The 21,715-nt window shown below is 39.4% G+C and overlaps 1 protein-coding gene across 1 annotated transcript in view; it reads right to left on the bottom strand.

The window, feature by feature from the left end:
- Window positions 1-1,317: 1,317 nt before the first annotated feature.
- The window catches only part of SEC63 (SEC63 homolog, protein translocation regulator), a 111,976-nt gene continuing 91,578 nt past the window's right edge, over window positions 1,318-21,715 (bottom strand). The window contains exons 15-21 of the mRNA XM_024202609.2: window positions 19,104-19,163; window positions 18,685-18,843; window positions 14,576-14,734; window positions 13,456-13,557; window positions 6,377-6,475; window positions 4,573-4,677; window positions 1,318-1,737 (exon numbers count right to left, since the gene is read on the bottom strand). Of these exons, the coding sequence (XP_024058377.1) occupies window positions 1,594-1,737; window positions 4,573-4,677; window positions 6,377-6,475; window positions 13,456-13,557; window positions 14,576-14,734; window positions 18,685-18,843; window positions 19,104-19,163 (828 nt within the window). The 3' untranslated portion in view covers window positions 1,318-1,593. The remainder of the gene's footprint in view (window positions 1,738-4,572; window positions 4,678-6,376; window positions 6,476-13,455; window positions 13,558-14,575; window positions 14,735-18,684; window positions 18,844-19,103; window positions 19,164-21,715) is intronic.

Here is a 21,715-nt window from a genome sequence, read left to right as displayed (position 1 = left end):
CAGGCTTTCACGCAGGAGTCCAATCTTCATACTTATCTGTTAAGCAGCTACCACACTGCTGCTGCTACATAAGCAAATGACTGTTTTTCTTCATGAAGTGCTATACTCCAGAAGAGATACTATATTCACATTTAGGATTTTTAAATTTTACAAAGAATATATCAATGTAAATTTGCATTTAAAATAACAACCCTTTTTAATAAACCAGATCACAAATTAGCGAGCAGCTATTTTGGCCTTTGGGTGGCTTCCGTAGGGTGGAAATTTCCCTGTAGGACAAACTTGTATTTGTCACAATCTGTATTATGGTACTGCAGTCCTGTAGTTCTTCAACACTTAGTAATGGAAATACATCTCTTTTTACATGATTGACATTTGTAATCATATTTATACAGAGTACCTTTACTGGTTATATCGGGGTGGGAAAACTATAAGCACTTTGCTTGAGCTGCGCAGAAATACCTGCTACCTTAGCAGCCATGCAGGGTGCCCCACCCCTTAAGTAAATATTTGCTTGGAAAATAAAGAGTGTGTTTCCATGTTACTGACCCCATTCAGCCCTGTGGCAGGGATAAAAAAGAAAGGGATGCACACTATTACAAATGCAAAGAGTCATCAAATTTTGTCCAGTTTATTGTTAGGAATTCAAAACTGATACAAAACATGCCTCCTTTGCACACTATTTTTTCCTTAAAAGTTTTCCGACAGTGTCAGGTAGATAAGAATTAAGAATGTATTTCAACTTTCAGAGTGAACCTTTTACAAAAGGTATTACATATAAGCTACCAACTTCGTGTAACGTATGGTTCCACACTCATTTTTAGACATAGTTTATCAAAAGAATCAGATCCTGCACTGATCTGCTGAAGTACAGGCTTAAAAATGTTTTAAGCCATTAATTTAATAACATCTTATGACCTTGTCAAGAAGTGTTCATAATCTGCATGATAATTCTGGGCAATGAAGAAAAGGCAGTAGAGTCATAAAAGGCAGCCCCCAAGACTACATGAAATGTGCCCAGAGGTACGATGCCAACTTGTGATGACCAAGATAAGAAAAACAGAAAATTTAAAGCTATGATTTGAGCTGTATCACTGCAAAATATCAAATAAGTATCACAGAATTTACAAAGATTGAAACTTGAGCCGATGTAATTTCAATCAACAGAGACTTGAGATGTAAATCATACCTAAACATTTTCCAAAATAAATTCCTAATGCAGAAAAATTGATTTAAAGATTGCTCCTAGCTAACAGTACCTTTTATTTTATTGGACCCTAAATTGATCAGACAATACATAGCCCACGCTTTTGGACATTTATAATAAAAAAGATTTTATTTTCAATTGAAATAAATGCACCATCCTGCATTTAATGGCTGTAGCAAGCCATAAGTATCTTCCACGTTGTACCAATCATAACATTTGTTTGACCTTCACTGAGAAGTTACATAATGCACTCACATTTGGTAAAGAGAAACTAAACTCAGGCTTCTCAATGCTTTTGCACTGTGTTTCTTGTTTATTGTACAGTTCCACAGTCAGACCAAAAGTTTGCAGTGTGTGCAAATGTTGTAGTTAATTAATAGCACTGTTTAATCATCATCCTCTTCCTCCTCCTCTTCTTCCTCAAAGCTATCTTCAAAGCCCTCACTGTCTTCCTGATCCTCATCACCCTCTATTGCTGTATCCCATTGTGGATGATTTTCTGGCACTGGTTTAGCTTCATGAACTTCCAGCTGCACAGAGTGGTTGGGCAGAGAGAGAGAAAGAAGAAAAAAGGTGATTGAATGAGACACAACAAATACCAATCAGAAAAGCATGAAAAATGATCGTCTGCTTCTTATACCACATAAAATTGTAAACAAGTTGGTTTTGGGGAGTGCAGTGTGTTAGAATTTCTCATTGATTTTGTGTGTCTACATTTTGAAAAAGAATATTCTTTACTATCTGAATTGTGGGGGAAATCCCCAACGACAAAAGCACACCTGTATATTTAAATACATATACAAACTTATCTAACACTGGGTGACTAATAAAATGAACAGGTTTCAGGGTGGTAGCCGTGTTAGTCTGTATCAGCAAAAAGAACGAGGAGTACTTGTGGCACCTTAGAAACTAACAAATTTATTTGGGCATAAGCTTTTGTGGGCTAAAATCCACTTCATCAGATACATGCAGTGGAAAAATATATATCACACACACACACAGAACATGAAAAAATGGGTGTTGCCATACCAACTAACGAGACTAATCAATTAAGGTGGGCTGTTATCAGCAGGAGAAAAAGAAACTTTTATAGTGATAATCAGGATGGCCCATTTCAAACAGCTGACAAGAAGGTGTGAGTAACAGTAGGGGAATGGTGATCTTCCAGAAAACACCATCCTGGCCACTATGGATGTAGAAGCTCTCTACATCAGGGGTTCTCAAACTGGGGGTCAGGACCCCTCAGAGGGTCGTGAGGTTATTACCTGGGGGGTCGCGAGCTGTCAGCCTCCACCCCAACCTTGCTTTGCCTCCAGCATTTTTAATGGTGTTAAATATATAAAAAAGTGTTTTTAATTTATTAAGGGGGTCGCACTCAGAGGCTTGCGATGTGAAAGGGGTCACCAGTACAAAAGTTTGAGAACCACTGCTCTACACCAACATTCCACACAAAGATGGACTACAAGCCATCAGGAACAGTATCCCCAATAATGTCACGGCAAACCTGGTGGCTGAACTTTGACTTTGTCCTCACCCACAACTATTTCACATTTGGGGACAATGTATATCTTCAAGTCAGCGGCACTGCTATGGGTACCCGCATGGCCCCAACATTTTTATGGCTGACTTAGAACAACGCTTCCTCAACTCTCGTCCCCTTACGCCCCTACTCTACTTGCGCTACATTGATGACATCTTCATCATCTGGATCCATGGAAAAGAAGCCCTTGAGGAATTCCACTATGATTTCAACAATTTCCATCCCACCATCAACCTTAGCCTGGATCAATCCACACAAGAAATCCACTTCCTGGACACTACAGTGCTAATAAGCGATGGTCACATAAACACCACCCTATACCGGAAACCTACTGACCGCTGTATTTACCTACATGCCTCCAGCTTTCATCCAGACAACATCACACGATCCATTGTCTACATACAAGCTCTAAGATACAACCGCATTTGCTCCAATCCCTCAGACAGAGACAAACGCCTACAAGATCTCTATCAAGCATTCTTAAAACTACAATACCCACCTGCTGAAGTGAAGAAACAGATTGACACAGCCAGAAGAGTACCCAGAAGCCACCTACTCCAGGACAGGCCCAACAAAGAAAGTAACAGAACGCCACTAGCCGTCACCTTCAGCCCCCAACTAAAACCTCTCCAGCGCATCATCAAGGATCTACAACCTATCCTGAAGGACGATCCCTCATTCTCCCAGATCTTGGGAGACAGGCCAGTCCTCGCTTACAGACAGCCCCCCAACCTGAAGCAAATACTCACCAGCAACCACACACTACACAACAAAAACCACTAACCCAGGAACCTATCCTTGCAACAAAGCCCGTTGCCAACTCTGTCCACATATCTATTCAAGGGACACCATCATAGGACCTAATCACATCAGCCACACTATCAGAGGCTTGTTCACCTGCACATCTACCAATGTGATATATGGCATCATGTGCCAACAATGCCCCTCTGCCATGTATATTGGCCAGACTGGACAGTCTCTATGCAAAAGAATAAATGGACACAAATCAGACGTCAAGAATTACAACATTCAAAAACCAGTCGGAGAACACTTCAACCTCCCTGGTCACTCAATTACAGACCTAAAAGTTGCAACTCTCCAACAAAAAACTTCAAAAACAGACTCCAACAAGAAACTGCAGAACTGGAATTAATTTGCAAATTGGACACCATTAAATTAGGCTTGAATAAAGACTGGGAGTGGATGGGTCATTACACAAAGTAAAAACTATTTCCCCATGCTAATTTTTCCCCTACTGTTACTCACACCTTCTTGTCAACTGTTTGAAATGGGCCATCCTGATTATCACTACAAAAGTTTTTTTTTTCCTGCTGATAACAGCCCACCTTAATTGATTAGTCTCGTTAGAGTTGGTATGGCAACACCCATTTTTTCCATGTTCTCTGTGTAGATCTCTCTTCCTACTGTAGTTTCCACTGCATGCATCTGATGAAGTGGGTTTTAGCCCACGAAAGCTTATGCACAAATAAATTTGTTAGTCTCTAAGGTGCCACAAGTACGCCTTGTTCTTTTTAATAAAATGAAATTGCTGTTTGTGACATATGCCTGGTATTTCCTGAAAAAACTGAGTGTGATTCATAATGTTGTTTTAAATGCGAAAGAGAGTCTATATTAGCATTCCTATATCAGGCAAGTAATTTACACTAAAGGATTGTTCAGATTTGAAATCTTAAGTCTTAGAACTGTTGAATCTAAACCTGAAAGACCGTGTTTTCATGCTGCCTCACTTCTGCCTGGCTATGTGCACATTAACATCAGTACTAGGTGATTTACAGCAAGAAATCTACTAGTGTTAAAACATCACCTTTAATGGTTTAACCTGGTCCAAACCCATAAACGAATCCGATCTTAAATAAACCGTGTACTGGTAGTTTCCAGGTTTGCCTGGTGCAGGAAACTTCAGTTCTACCTAGAAAACACAATTAATTCCACATGTTTTTTTATTCTGAGCAGACCTTCGAAGGATGTGCGTGAACAACTTATAACTGGCTTCTGTACTTTAACATGCAGTACACATCACAAAATAATAGTGATTGATTTTTAGTTAAGTTACTTAAGGGTGCTACTTTGTCCACAAGCCACACCATAGTAAAATACATGCATGAGATACGTGCTAATAGCCACAAATAGGTACCAAAGAGAGGGGATATCTAAACACAATAGCTGGAGCAAAGGATTAATTTTATCACTACATCACATTTTTACTATTTGTTGTCCTGGAAAAATGACCCTAAATTTTTTTTAAAGTTTTAGAAAAAAAGTTATTTTGTACTTCTAAAGATAAAAAAGGATAGTAAAATTAGAGATTAATAGCTAGTCTGTGGAAAGTATTTCATGTACCTTATCACTATTGCTATATCATACTGCAGTTTAATTAGCAATATAGTTAAGTAAAAATGCAACACTTATTTCTTGTATGCAGAGTGAAAGGATTAAACGTTCAATAGGATGTTAATAGGGAGGAATTAATGCAATTTCAAGTGATGAAAGAAATTTTACAATTCTACTTTTAACAACTAAAAAGCAACTATCAATAATTGCAACGACAAGTAGATATTTCTGTGGCAGTGCGAATTTGCTCAGAAGTCCCAGAAAAACAAAAAAGGTAAAGTGCTAAAAGTAAACACAGGGGGAGCTGAACTGCATATAACTGCTTAACTTGGATGATTTTTGCACTTATTATCTAGCTTTGCCTTTGGTAGTATGGGCAAACAAACCTGAAAAATCTCATCTAAGTTTTATTTCCAATAATAAATAAAATCTAGTTGAAAAAAAGTTCTGTGAAATCTGTAGGATGAACTGATGTAAGCAATAAAAAAAGCAAAACACATCATTTTCAGAAATACTTTATAATGACTTAAATCATTGCTAGATTAACCAATGTAGTACAACAAAGTAACAGAACATTCACATGCCCTTTTCTGACCTTGGAAATCAGGTCAGCCCTAACACACTAAATCTCCCCCCATGCTGTGTGATATCAAAAACCACCCAGATGAAAGTAAGTAATTTGTCTTACACGGTTCTTTTCATGTAACAGTTTTATTTTAGAACACTATAGCCTTCCAAGAAGAATATTCCAACTTTTAATTTTTCTACAGAAGTATAACAATAATATAACATTATGGAATATCAACATCCAACACCACCTGCTGAGGTTACTAATTCACTAAATCTCTGTTTTACAGAGAAGTTATCAATATTAGCTGTCCTACGGTTAAACAGTTTTATTCAAAAGCTATCTATGCACATGAATCCTGCTGGCCCATCAACTTTTCATGCCAGAACCAATCACAGTTCCTCCTTGTCAAACTCTCCTTTTTCAACCTCAGTTTTGGAAAGAGAAGAAGCCAGAATAAAACTGCTCAAAAGTTATTCCCCTCCACGAAGTTTTACAGTAATAAAAGATCCTGGTCTACTTTTATCAGTCAGATGAAGACAAACTATATCTAGTCTCTCTCTACCTAAGAAAAAAAGATTATGGAAACACAGCATTACAGTTCAGAATATGCTATGTAATTATACTAATATTTCATGTAAATCACTTCAAAGTATTTTATAAATATTTAAAATTAAGTGTTTGATACTCAAATCTACAAATACGTTACCTCTTCTCTATCTTTTAGTGTACACACATGATATGGCATAGATACTAATGTCTGATCCTTCCGATCTGCAATATACAGCCACCACCATTCTTGTTTTTCCTGTTAAAAAACAATATGAAAGACTAGAAAGTAGATAAGGCCTGGTATACCATAATATATTTATATCTGCACTGTAATAAAAGAATAAACTGCCTTGTAAGAGTTAAAAACTTACAGTACATACTGCACATTGAAGAGGAAGCGGTTACTGATGCCTGGTCTACACTTAAAAATTACATTGACCTAGTTACATCGCTCAGAGCTATTAAAAATTTCACACCCTGAGTGCCACAGTTAGGTTGACTTAACCTCTAGGGTAGATAAGAATTCCTCTGGCAACCTAGCCACCACCACTTGGAGAGATGGATTAACTACATCGATGGAAAAACCCCTTCCATTGATGCAGGAAGCGTCTACTCTTCGGTGCTACAGAGGCACAGCTGCAGCACCATAGCTATGCCGCTGTAGTGTAAACATGGAGCATACGCAGCCCACTCAAGAGGCACTATACTGGAGAAAACAGAGGGGAAGGCATATAGTCTTTGTTTAGGTTATAAAACAAAATGGTTGGGAGAAACCAGAATGCCAGTTTCTGTAAGCAACTTTTTTCCTCATTCAACTCAGGCTGGTGGTCTGGTAAACAGTCGCAATACTACACGCAACAAATTGAAATCTCTCTCTAGAGGGAGACTTAGACATATTGTTGCCTTATGGTTAATTAATACGTTACATGAAAGTTGTTTCAATGCTAATAAATGGTTGCTGGAGTGTTTCTACAGCTTTGAAGGAACTTTTCTGGTGGTCCACGCTGAAGGGCAGGGCTTAGGCTTGGAACCTCTAGCAACACTTGACTATCTCCATAGGTGGGAGACATTTTTTTATTAATGATGTGTAGAATGTGAAATGATGTCTGGACTTCACTGAAATACTTTCAACCCCAGCTAGTATTTTACCTACATTTTTTGCTTGCAAATATTTCAGAAGCCTACAGGATTGCACAGTAATCAATTAATTAAATTGCAATTTAAGTTACAAAATTACAGTCGATTACAAGTTATCATCTTTTACTTTTTAAAGTGACTAATTTAAGACTAGTAAATCACAGAAATCCCACTAAAATACACACATGGGATAAAATAGCAGAATCTATTTACTACCACCAATAGAAATCCTGGATTCCTATTATACTACTGAACACTAAGGCTGATTAGCACAAAATCTATTTTGCCTTGATCAGCTCAAGGTGAGGGGAATGTGAAATTAACTTGACATATTAATTTTCCATTTTTACAGTATATTAATCAGTGGGAAAGCGCCTGCATCTCCACTTGGTAGTAGCACAGCTTTGTGTGTTTAATGGGCCAGTCACTGAAGACAGGACATGCAGGAACTTATCCATAAACTGATTTTTAAAGGTTTAAATTGTTGCTATAAGTTTAAAAAATACTAATTTTTTATTACGTTTCCTATGTGCATGTTGTCACATGTGGATATTGAGGACAGATTGATTTTTAATTTTAATAATTAAAATTCAAGATCAGATTACTATTTTTAAATAATTTTCAATAGGGAAGAAGGATCCTATGTAGAAGAAATTTGCATTTAAGTGTATGAGAGTCAGTGGCAGCTATGCAGCAATGGATAACTAAAGCGCGAGCCAAGTACGCACTATGAATTATGAGAAACACAGTAGAGATGGGCAAAAATTTTCAGCCAAAATTCTTCATTGACAAATGCAGATTTGGGTCAACCAAAATATTTTGAGAATTTGTGTCAATTTTGATTAGCTGTTTTCAGTCGAGAAAAAAAGTCAGGAAATGTCAAAATGGTTCATTTTGACATTTATTAAATGAAATGTTTTGATTTTTCAGGCTAGATTGACAAGGGACTTCAGCCCCATTCACAAAACACAGGAGAAGGGGGAGGTCCCCCCTTATGACCAATAGCCCAGTGGTTAGAAAGCTCTTCTGGGATGCAGAACTCCCAGGTTCAAATGCCCACTCTATTTGACGCGGAACAGGGACTTGAACTTGGGTCTCCCACCTCCCAGGAAAGTACCCTAACCACTGAGATATGGGGTATTCTAGGGATGGCTCATTCTCAGTAACTCCTGTTGAAGCTGTTCTACCTTGTAGGAAATACTTTATATACAATGGTCCAGAAAGAGCGAGAATGACTCTATAGGCTTAGGGCACTCACCTGTGAGCGGCAAGAGTTGGATTCCAATCTCTGCTCCAATGAATATTTTAAGTATTGCATTGTAATACTGTGTTCAAATATTTATGGAGGTGGCCAATTACCATCCTGACCTTTTACATGTTGTACCTCTTTCCCTTACATTCCAACATACAGTTGAGCAATAGATACAGTTGTTAGGGCATGGATTATGCCACAAAGTTGGTGTTAAAAACAATTTTTGACAATAATAGTAACAGGAAAAAAAAATCAGGAGCCATTCATTGCTATAACTTTCACAGGGGTCAACAGATACAACTCCTTGTAATTAAACATGCAATCCTAATTTGGTATTGTTTGTCACAGAGGGATAATCTTGCAGGAGAGGTGTCACCTTCCTATTCTTTCCAAACTGATTATTGGTTGGACTCGACAGTGTATGCCTACTTGAACCTGGCAGGCTACTATGCAGTGGGCAAAATGCCTTTTAACAGATGGGTACAAGTGCAGGCATGCCAGGGAACCAGTATGTTCATGGAGCTGGAATACTGGGGCATAATTCTACCTAAAAATGTCAAAGCCACAATCTGTGCAGTTCTTGGATCTATGATTGAGGGAACAGAAGAGATTTATTTATTTAGGAATATGTATAAAGTGAAGATACAGCCCTGGCAAACAAAATTAATTAGCTGCCCAAGAAGTTTGTTAAAGCAGAGTTAAGTTTGCTCAGTGCTGACTCATGACCTTTTAGAATGTTGCGTTCAGTCACGCTCAAACCTCTGAAAACCAGGAAATACAGAGTTAAAATATATGCCATCCCCACAATGTAACCTGAACTCTTCCCCTTGAGCTGGCAATAACAACTGGGAATTGTTCAGTAAAGGTAGTGCCATAAGTAGCACATGAAGGACTATGAGGTGTCATAGATGACCATAATGGTCCCTTCTAACCTTAGAGTCTATGAGTCATTGTTTGCACTAAACTTCAGATTTGATTTGCAGCATTTATCTGCACACACTCCAGCTACATTCACTGTATTAGATGTAGGTGCACTGAATGGTGGATGGATTAGTTGGAGTTGGAAGACTTGTAACTGTGATATGAGGAGAGGTGCATGTGTACCTCAAGGGATCAAGTATGCCAATGTTCTGTTCTGTAGGTGAGTCAGTAGCAGTGACTTCTCATCATGGGGATTTTCAGCAGTCCAATGGCATACATGACTGCGATCTCCTGTGAACAGTGAGTGGGGTAAGTGAAAGCAATGTCTCAGAAGGAAAACTCCTGGCAATGGTGAAGGGGTGGTAACATTTAGCAACTTTGGGGTGATTTGTGCAGGCTCAGGGTTTGAGTTTAGACAGCTCCTGTTCACTACGCCTTGCTCTAACACAAGTTTTGTTTTGTGCTCAGTATCCAGTGCAGTCTGTATCCACACTATTTGTAGCAATTGTAAGAGTAGGGTACTAATATGTGTTATTGATGTGTTGGGGCATCACCTGAAGAGGGCAGAGTTAAGGTTGTGTTATGGAGGTAATGTGTATTGTTATTCTTCATTTGCTAGTTTTCAGAGATTTGAGCGTTGGTAACTTGATGTTCTGAAACGGCACTAGGCATCACTGGACAACCTTATGTCTGAATTAAACATTTTGGGCAGTTAATTTCCTATTTTTATTTAAAATAACTTCTCAGTATCCCTATGTTTTAAAGCTCAGTTCTCCCCATTCCACTGCTGCTGGCTCCTTGGAAATGATTATATAGGACACAGAAGACATTGTCTGCATGTTAGTGACTTCAATGCCCATGAATCATCTCATCTCTCTGCCAACCCAGATAGCCCAGTCCTCCCTCCCCAGCAATGGAGGAGTGGGCATCGACAGGGGCCCCAAAGGTTGAGGAGCTGGGCAGAAGATAAAGGAACAGTGCAGCCACTGACATGGAGTCAGTGGGGGTATATTTTAAAGAGTGGACAGTAATGGTTCGGACACATGGATGTGGGAGGCAGAACTGAAGCCCCCCTACATCCTACACTGTACAACTCTGACCATGTTCCTTTCCTCCCCACACTATCCTGCACTGCTCTGACCTCTATTTCCCCCCTAGAAGATGCAGCATTGAGGGGGAAAGGTAACCCTGAAGTTCCTTCCCCATTGATGGGGGCAGTAAGAGGATCAAGGGGAGTTCTGGGTTCTTTCCACTGATCAGGAAGCAGTACAGGGAAGGGGAGCCACTGATGGAATGGGAATTGTTGGGTGATGCAGGGTGGGGGGTGTGTGTATCTGTAGGGGAGTATGGTGGGAGTGGAAGAGGGTGCAGATGGCTCCATTTCTTTCCCCTCCATGTATGTCACAGGAGGAGAAGGTGCTATAAAGAAATGTATAATGAACTGTGTTAGACAAATGTATATTAAACAACATTAGAGAAGTATATATATATTTAATAGTGTTATAAGAAAGCGTAAAAGGGAATTATTCTGCTTTCTGTATGTGTGACTTCTTGACACAGCTTTCAAAGGTTGGAAAAAAATGAAAATTGTTTTGTGTCTTATCTGCAGCAGATTCTTGATATGTGTGGATAACAGGATGAAGCGAAATTACAATGTGTAATTTACTAGCAAGACAGAGTAGGGAGGATAAACACTGACTGGGCAGAACTAATCAGCAACTCCAAGGCCATAAAAAGCAAATAAACAACAAGATAACTGTTGTAAGAAATAATGAATACATGGAAACAATGCTTAAAAAAAATAGATATGAGGGATCAATTGGAGTTTTAGCAGAATAAGTAAAAAGGTATTAAAAATAGATTTTAAATGAAATGTTTATAATTGAGGTAGTTTTGATCATTTGAACCTGTGCAATGTTACGAGACAATGTATAAATGGTGTGTGGTTAATAAATGGGGGTGGAGCAACACAGGACTTACACCAGACTGGACCAGCATGGATCTAATGATGACAGAAAGCCTACCTACGCCCCGGGACTGGATAACTGATCTTTATGCTATCCTCATCTAACTGCTTTATGCTTAATTGTCCTAAATTTTTCTTATTAAAAGCTTTAAAATCAGCTAAGCTTAGTAACTGGCATGGAGAGTGCTTTTAACCCAACAATACCCAATTTCCCATCTTATGGTTCTGCTGTGTCCACACTTTTGAGTTCCTTAAGACCAAATGGTCCCTTTGATGATGATCCCTTATTTGTTAAGGAATCATAGAAAGTTACATTTTTGGAAACCCAGTTCTTTGTTCAAATTCTACTCACTGAAACTGAGTTTTCAAAAACAGTGTTTGCATGATCCCTTACACTAATAAGGTTTTGCCTAGGGGTGTGCTGGGCCCTCAGGAGTTGTGCCAGAGCACAGCCCTAAGTGGCAAAGAGGCAGACACTGCACCACGTCAACCCCACTTCCGTCGCCTGCACTGCTCTGATACCTCCCTCACTGCTCCACCACCCCACCCCCCATATTCCCTAGCTCTGCACCGAAAAAGTTGAGAATCTGAAAATGTTATGAGCACGTTAGGGGGGTTGTGTTACAGTTAACTCCTTGACCAGATGACTCAGTGACTTGCTTCCTCTAATCACATTCAGTCCCATTGTTCAGGAAACAGGCAAGGAGCATGAATCATGATTACACTACCTTAACTTCTTACTAGTATCTTTCATTTTCCTTCTAATTAATTAATGCTAATTGCTTTCACAATACTTCTAAATCAGACTCCCTGTGGATTTTAGAGCTCTTTAAAATATTGGCTCTTAACCCAGAAACTTTAGTCTTCGGGCAAAACTTCCAGAAGGAGCCACTTCAGACTGAAGACAGAGAACTAATGTGCACAACACAGATTCTCTCAGAACTGCCAATGGTAAGGCCTAAGCTCATAGTACATGCATGTTGCTTAGGTAGATGCTCAGCATGTCATCTTGAGCTACCCAGTTAGAGTGAACAAAGGCTGACTCAAAACCCTCCAGCTTGCAACAAGCTCTAGTCTTGCTACACATGCATGTTTCACTCTTTGGCTTGTCAGTATGGCTCCAGCTGACCTGTCTAAATTTAACCTTCAATTACTTCCGAACCATTGTGTCCCAAAAGAAGCAGTGAGGGCCACACACTAACTGAGGTCAATTCTGAGTAGGTGAGATCAGTTTGGGGAGGTTTACAGTCAATCAGCCTCACATGTACAGAACAAAACCCCTTTAGAATCGCCAGGAAATTGTTGTAAACATCTAACTTTAAGGTGACTTTATCTTAGGGACCCTGTTGCTCAAATAACCCCAAATTGGACCACTAATGCTACCCTATACTCCCATAATGCACAGTAAATTTCTACATAATCTGAGGCAGCATAGGGATTTTAGACTATTTAGGATAGTCACTTACAGTTTGAAAGATGACTATCAACCTTAACGATAGCAGAACTGCTGCTCTGCTATACCACTCCATAGAGAGAATGGGGAAATGAGAAAAGGGGTATAAGTCACCATCCAAGAAGAGCTTTCTGCAGCAGACTTTGACAGATATGATTCTGTGACCAACTTATATGCAACAGCTCAGCTGAAGGAGAACAAAAGTTGATTGTGGAAGTTTTAGATCATTTCTGCTCAACAAGGACTTGACAGTTCACACATTGAAGTTTGCGAATCCAGTGAAAAATTCAGTTTTCAAAAAAAGTTATACTGGAAGTAACTTTTTTTTTTTTTTTTTAAAAGACAAGTCTCAAGCAAATCAGCAATTTTGCTCTGTATAAATTAACAATTTTAAAAATTAGAATTTTAACTTTAAAACAGTATACAAATGCTAAACTATTAAGTTATATACTTTGGTTGTATTACTTCCCATTTGTCACAGCTCTAATAAAGTTCACTATTGCTGACCTCAGGAAAGTAAAGACTGTAAACAGGATGTGTTATCTTTGATTTAGTTTCCAGAAGGGCCCGCTCCTTTCGCTGTATACTTTGCTGTAATTCTTGCCACTCCTGTTGAAGACAACAAGGATTTAAAGAGTTACTTTAGTCATCTCTTCTCCTATTAAAAATGAAATCCCAGCACATCAAGAACAGCACACAGACAGTATGGTAAATGCCTGTGCTAAGCTTCATATTGTACAAAAACAGGCAAGTGTAGACAGGATTCAAATTCTAAAGCCTGATGCTTAAAAATCAAATGGCAGCGAAATACATGAGACCAGCCATATGGACACTTCTGAAAATGTGCTCGCTCCTTGTAAAAATCTGCAAGGCCACTACATTATTCTTCTTCAAATCACTCTTCAAAACTTACTTTTTCAATGTTGCCTACAAAATACTCATCAATGGCTAAGCAGTTGGTTGGCCACGACCATTGTTCAAGACACTTAATTATCTTACTACTACCTTGTGCTCACCCTGTTTGTTGCATCCAACTGTTTTCTCTTATCTTATACTTAGACTGTAAGATCTCTGGAGAAGGGGCTACTATTTTATTGTGTGAGACCCTAGCACAACAGACCTCTTGGAGCCAATACAACCCAAATTCACAATAATTCTAATTTACCAAATGTCATATACAAACTTATATACACACACACACTTCTCCCACTGCTATGTGTGTGTAAAATGAATTATACAACGCATAATAGTTACTGTGCGTCAAGGATTTAAAATTTAAGGGGAGGTTTTATACTGAAATCTCACAGCATCAAAGTTGATTAACTGTCAAATTAAGTTGAAAAATTTTAGTACATTCTTCTGCTAAAATTGAAGTTTTCATTCCTCTTGTCCTGTAATTAACATTTCTCTCTTTCCTTTCTGTTAGGGAACACTGCACTAAGGGACATGCATCATGGCAACCCTCACACTGGAAGGGGAAGGCTTGATAGGATTTTCTCCTGAGAGAGTTGATCCTACTACTTCATCCTTGTGTTGTTCAGCCTGAGGTGGTTGCTAAAGAGATACAAATATGTTTTCCCCACAACTCCAGAGGCAGAATCACCCTTCACCACAAAGTGAGACTTACAGCTTCATCATCTTTGTTTTGTTTCTCATCTTGTTCTCTGTCAGAGTCTCTTTCACTTCCATCATCTCTTTCACTTTGAGAGTCCCTGTTAGTTTCTTCTTCATCAGACTCGCTTCCTTTATCAGAAAGTTCTTCATCTTCCTCCCTTATTACAACTTCCTAAACAAAAACAAAACAATCTGTTATTCCCATGGGCAGCATTCCTGTGCTCCAAGTCTGAAGGCCATGGGCTCTTAAGTCCCACTTGAGGACTAGTACCTAATATGTGACACTGCAATACCATGGTGGGTACTGCATTGTTTCAGATAGGGTTCTTTGAACGAAATGTAAAACAGATTTCAAGACCATTTCTGGTTGATATATAGGGGGAATTAACATCCTAAAGTACTAAAAGAGTTGTGATGTCAGAGACAGCAATACTGAAAGACTTAATATCTGGGATATTTGTCCACTATTTAGGAACTACCAATTTTTAGTTCACTATTGTGAGTCCCCCATTATACACACTTTTCATTACTAATACGTGAAGTGCTCTAAAAATCCAGCTCTGTATTCATATGTTATTGGGTGGTTAACCCCTTTAGGGGGAGTTAGGGCCCAGTCTACCCACGATGGGCGTAAGGAGAACAAGCCCATCTCAGCCCACCTGTAAATAATGTATTGCTTAAGTGGCTGGTTGGCATCTAATTGGCTAACAAGCACGTGGACCTGATAAAAGGTTACCAGCACTCAGGTGTTCCTAAGGGAGAGGCGCTCCCACGGAACAGAGCAAGAGAACTCCCAGGACAAGGAATTTAGGGAGGAACTTCCCACATAGCTGTAGGGAGCCCAGCCTGCAAGGAGCTTCGTGCTGCCTGGAGAAGACCTGCAATCAGGAAGGCCCTGGCTCCATTAAAGGAAATACGATTGAAAGTGCCTTGCAGATAAAGTGCCTGAGAGTGGGATGAATAGACTCAGGCAGGACTGAAACTCAGATGAAATATGCCTTCTAGGTAAGAAGCCCGGGTAAAGGACTTACTTGAATTTATTACATTTCCGTTAATAAGTGATTCCCTCTAAAAGGGACATCGTTTGATACATAAAAGCCTTGCTAATTTTATTGATAACCTAATCAGGCGCATCCATAGCAAAGCACATGGCCACAAGGGGGCAAGCAGGGACAGCACACACCTTTTACACAGCAATACATCATTTGAAAAAGAACCATCTCTTCTCCTCCCCTGTATCTTCTTCAACATTAATGTCACGCTCTAATTGAATTTCTCTAAGAATTGGTGTGTCAGTCGTGTTTGTCATTCCCTTGGTATTGGGCTAATTTTTTTAACTGTTAAACAAAAATACCTTTCATCCATATGCTCCCAATTCACTAACAAAGCCCAGGAAGAAGCAAATCAAACCAGAGCAGAGGGAGAGTTACTCCTTACACACCTCTCTAATATGTTCATAAAAAAAACTGTTATGGGGACTTCAATTTGGGAAACACATGCAGGTCTCATGCAGCCAATACCAAAACACCATTAGAGTTTCTAAAAGTCAGATAATTTTTTAACACAAAAATTATTGCACCCAACATGAGGTAACTATTGTGAACCTCGTTGTGGCAATTATAGATGAACTAGTCATTGAACTGGAAGTTAGTAGTTGCCTTGGGATCAATGATTGTTTACCCATATTTAATGTAACCAGATCATGGAGAAAAGTCCCAACCAGTAAAATACACACAACATAGTGCTTCAAAAAGGGATAATTTTCCAAAGAAGAAGAAAAGTAAGAGTAGAATTGATTGGGAGGAAAAAGGTGAATGAAAACTGGGAGTTCTTTAGGAAGACTTTGGTTAGATGGCCAAAAAGCTACCATTCTACAATCAAGAAAGACTTTACACAAAGTCCATCCTGGTACAGTGAGAAAGCAAAGGCAGCAATTATATATATAAAACAAATGCAAAAAAGGGATGTTGATAGCAATTGATATAAATTAAGAGTTACGGAATTGTAGACACTGATAAGGGAAACTAATGACATCAAGGAAAAAAGTCCAAGTCACGAAGGGGCTAAGGACAGTAAAAACAAAATTCCTTAAGTATATTAGGAACAAAAGAAAACCTAACAATGGCCCATTACTCAGGAGACATGGTAAAATAGTTAATGATGCACAAAGGTGGAAGAATTCAATAAATACTTCTGCTCTGCATTTGGAAAGAAGTGGGATGATGTACATTCCAGTCCCATAGTAACTAAACAGGATGTTATTTAACATTTGCCAAGAATAAATATTTGTAAATCAGCAGACCTGGACAACTTACACCGAATTGTCTTAAAGGAGTTGGCTGTATAGATCTCTGGCTTGTTGATGTTAATTTTTAATAAATTTTGGAATGCCGGGGAAATTCCAGAAGACTTGAAGAGTGCTAGCGTGACAATAATCAGAAGATGGGAAGCAGGATGACCCAGGTAATTGTAGGCCAGTTAGTCTGACATCAATCCGGGCAAAGTAATGGAAAAGCTGAAATGGGATTCTATTAACAAAGAATTAAAGGATGGAAATATAATTAATGCTGGTCAACAAGGCTTTATGGAAAACAGGTCTTGTCAAACAAACCTGATTTCATTCTTTAAGATTAAAAGTTTTGTTGATAAAGATAACTGCACAGATGTAATATAGTTAGACTTTTGTAAGGGGTTTGACTTAGTACTGTATGACATGCTGATTAAAAACGTGCACTATACACTATCAATAAAGCATGTTAAATTGATTAAAACTACTAACAGACCTCAAATAGTAATTGTTAATGTGGAATCATCATAGAATGGGGATGTATCTAGTAGAGTTCAACAAGGATCAGTACTAGGCCCAATGCTATTCATTACTTTTATCAATGATCTGGAAGTAAATATAAACTTATAGCTGATAAAATTCAGAGATGACACACAGAGTGATGGAGTGGTAAATGACGACAGGGCAGTCAGAGTGACCCAGATCTCTTGCTAAGCTGGGCCAATTCAAAACAAAGTTTTTTAATATAGCCAAATGGAAGGTTGTACACCTAGGAACAAAGAATGCAGCCCAACCTACAAAATAGGGGACTATATTCTGGAAAACAGTACCTCTGAAAAAGATCTAGGGGTCATAATGGACAAGTGACTCTCAGTGTGGTGATGTTGCAAAAAAGGCTAATGTGATCCTTGGATATATAAACAAGGGAATAGGAATAGAGAAATTATTTTACTTCTTTTATTGATGAGAATATTGAAATACTGCATTCACTTCTGGTGTCACATTTTTAAAAGTATGTTGAAAAATTGGAGGGGGTGCGAAAAGAGCCCCAAAAATTATTTGAGAGTTGAAGAAACTACCTTACGCTGAGAAATTTAAGGAGCTCAATCTGTTTAGTTTATCAAAAGAAGATTATGAGGTGACTTGATTACAGTGTGTAAGTACCTTCCCAGGGGGAAAATATCAGGTACTAAAGGGCTCTTTAACCTAGCAGAAAAAGGCCTAACAAGGATCAGTGGATAGAAGTTGAAGCCAGACAAATTCACATTTTTAATAATGAGGGTGATTAACTACTAAAACAAACTACCATGGGAAGTGGTGGGTTCTTTATCTCCTGAAGCCCTCTAATCAAGACCGGATGCCTTTTTAGAAGATATGCTTTAGTCCAGGGGGGCAAACTTTTTGGCCTGAGGGCCACATCTGGATATGGAAACCGTACAGCATGCCATGAATGCTCACGGTTCCCGGCCAATGAGAGCTGCGGGGGCGGTGCTTGGGGCAGAGGCAGCGTACGGAGTCCTCTGGCTGCCCCTATGCCTAGGAGCCAGAGGGGGGACATGCTGCTGCGTCTGGGAGCCGCGCAGAGCCTCAGCACATGCAGAGCAGTGCAAGCCCCAGACCCTGCTCCCTGTCAGGAGCCAGAGGGCCAGATTAAAACTGAAGGGCCGGATGTGGCTCCCGGGCCGTAGTTTGCCCACCCCTGCTTTAGTCAAACACAAGTTCCTGGCACTCAATATAGGGATAACTGGGTGGAATTTAATGGCCTGAGATATACAGGAGGTCAGACTAGGTGATTTAACGGTCCCTTCTGGCTTTAAAATCTTTCAATGAAATACCCCATTAGCTTGCTTTTGCTTCTGCTGCTTTGGCTGCTGCAATGGAGGAGGAGCAGGTTTCTTTTTCAAAGGTTTCTTTTTCTTTGATTTTGAAGCCTTCTTGGTTCCTTTATTCTTTTGCTGCCATCCTTTGTTCTTAACTTTGTTGGCATCTCCTTGCTGTAAGAAAACATGGTGGTTAAATAGTAGGCAGATTAAACTACACTAAATATTTTAACTTGTGGCAGCCATCTTCATATGCTTCAAATGTTTTAAGATATGATCCTACATTAAAAGCTAAGTTCTACTGGATATTTGTATAGGACTTTGTGAAAAGATCCATCACAAGTACATGAATGAGTCACTCAAAATCTGAATGAAGGTTCATTTCTTCAACTAGGAAGCAGAGGCATTGTAATACAGTCTAATTCTCAACTTACCCCATCCTCTGTAGGTTGCTCTTCTGCTGCGCAGGTGGACTGTTCCTTTTCAAACACTTCCTGATTAGGGAGGAAATGAAGTCTTAATCTTTGTCTGTGCCAACCAGCACTGATGCTTAGAGAATTACACTGTCACTTGGATATTAAAGTAAATTTAACTAGACTAAATCTGAGGGGTTTTGTTCATTATTGAGAATTCTGTTTTCACGGATAACCATAAGACACTAATTGACCAGTATGAAACAGATTAAGCAAAATTTCAACCCTTTGTATAGGATTTTACCAACACTAACATAGTTCATCTATTTAAAAATTCTCAGAATAATTACAGGGCTGTCTTGTGCTGAAAGATTTACAGTAAAAGCTATGTTATCCGGCCCTGTACCAACCAGCAAGCTCTATAAATTGGCATTTCTGATCTTCATTGAAAGTCCATTTTATAGTCTGGTCAGCGCGGGGCCGGCAGGTTCCCTACCTGCCTCCGCGTGGCTCCCTGGAAGTGGCGACATGTCCCTGCTATTCCTAGGCAGAGGCACAGCTAGGTGGCTCTGTGCGCTGCCCCCACCCGTCCCGCGTGCTGGCTCCACAGCTCCCCTTGGCCGGGAACCGCAGCCAATGGGAGCTGTAGGGGTGGCGCCTGCAGGCGGAGGTAGCATGCAGAGTCGCCTAGCTGCGCCTCCACATAGGAGCAGCAGGGACATGTCACTACTTGCAGGGAGCCACCCAAAGTGACTGTCGCCCAGATCCGGCACCCCACACCCCCTGCCCCAAGCCCCAACCCTCTGCCCCGAGCCCCCTTCTGCACCCAAACTCCCCCCCTCTTAGTTAACCGGTATTTTTCACTTACTGGCATCCCTCACACCCCAAACATGCAGGATTACAAAGCTTTTACTGTATTTATGCTATAAAATGTGAAAATTCTGTATCACAAAAATAAGCAATAGTAGTAAAATGCAAATGCTACCCCAGTTACAAGAATATTAAGAAACAGGAACTCAATATCTATCTTGTCATTCATGGATCCAGGAGCACAAATCAAGCCAGAAATATCAATGTTTACATTAGTAAAACATAAAACCCTTTATCTGTCTCCCTCTAGAAGCTCAGAAGTGTCTGTAGGTGGAAAATTTTTCATTTGTTACTTACACAGGAAGATACTAGTTATCTGGCACAAAACAAATTCAGACATTTAATTTGCTATAGCAAATTGTTCTATATTAAGAGGGAAAATCTGATTTACTGAATGAAAAAATTAGAGTTGCCAATGAACATTCAAATTTTGGACACTAATATCTGTTCACTTTTTCAACCATAGTAAGTTTAAACATACCATTAAACCTGATTAAAGAGGTGTGGGTTTTTTTGTTTTTTTGGTTTTTTTTTGACACAGCAGCCATGGTAAAAGTGACTGAATTTTACATTTCTGTGCATATTGTCAAGGTTATGGCGCGTAGCAAATTCATCTAAATTGCTGTATTGGTACATATTGTATGTGCCTAAACATACAACTATCCAAAACACTCTATTTACCAGTGAGATTCAATCTCCTCAATTTTATTTCATACATACTTAATATAATTACACAAAGTTATGTTAAACATTGTTAAGGTTGTAAAGTCAAGCACTCAGAAGTTAGGAAATACCAGAATTGAGATTATCTGTACAACCTAAATTCAGCCCCCTTGAGAGTGTGGATTATGATACCATCTTCAATTTCATGATCACATACCACTGGGTTTTACAGGCCTTCCCTCATTCAGAGCACAAACTGGACCGTGCTCCACTGATGAATATCTATTCAATATTGTGTATTATCCTCATTGTTCAATGTGTGGACCTAGGCTTTATTTACTACACACAATTCAACCCCTGCTCTAAAGACAGAATTATTAGTTTCCTCAAGGGATTTTCTATGGAGCTTATCATTACAGTATGTGTGCTTCAAACATTAAATTAATTTATCTTCACAAAACCCCTGTGAAGTGATAGTATGGTTTTATCCCCATTTTATAGCTGAAAAGCTGAGCTAGAGAGAGATTAAGGTCAAAAGCATCCACTAATTTTGGATGCCCAGTTGAGACACCAAGGACCTGTGCTTTCAGACTATATAGCATTGTATAGCACTTAACATATTCAAGCACAGCTCTCATTGACTTAAATTGGAGTTGGGAGTACTCAACTCTTCTGCAAATCAGGCCCCAGGGTATCATGCTGGGTGACAGAAAATGAGGAACACAATTAATGACCACCTGTAAAAAGTACGGTTTCAGTGACGTGCCCAGCATCACACAGGAACTCCATGGCACAGTCAGGGATAGAGTCCTATTCTTCAGGGCGTCATTCAAGTTCCTTAACCAGGAGAGGTTTCAGAGTAGCAGCCGTGTTAGTCTGTATCCGCAAAAAGAACAGGAGTACTTGTGGCACCTTAGAGACTAAAATTTATTTGAGCATAAGCTTTCGTGGGCTACAGCCCACTTCATTGGATGCATATATATATTCCTACTGTATTTTCCACTACATGGATGTGATGAAGTGGGCTGTAGTCCATGAAAGCTTATGCTCAAATAAATTTGTGTGTGTGTGTGTGTGTGTGTGTGTGTGTGTGTGTGTGT

This window comes from Terrapene carolina, unplaced genomic scaffold, assembly GCF_002925995.2.
Source record: "Terrapene carolina triunguis isolate 2854851 unplaced genomic scaffold, T_m_triunguis-2.0 Scaffold42, whole genome shotgun sequence".
NCBI classification, from domain to species: Eukaryota; Metazoa; Chordata; order Testudines; family Emydidae; genus Terrapene; species Terrapene triunguis.
The sequence above is the reverse complement of the archived record's forward strand: the minus strand, read 5'-3'. Positions and strand labels throughout refer to the sequence as shown.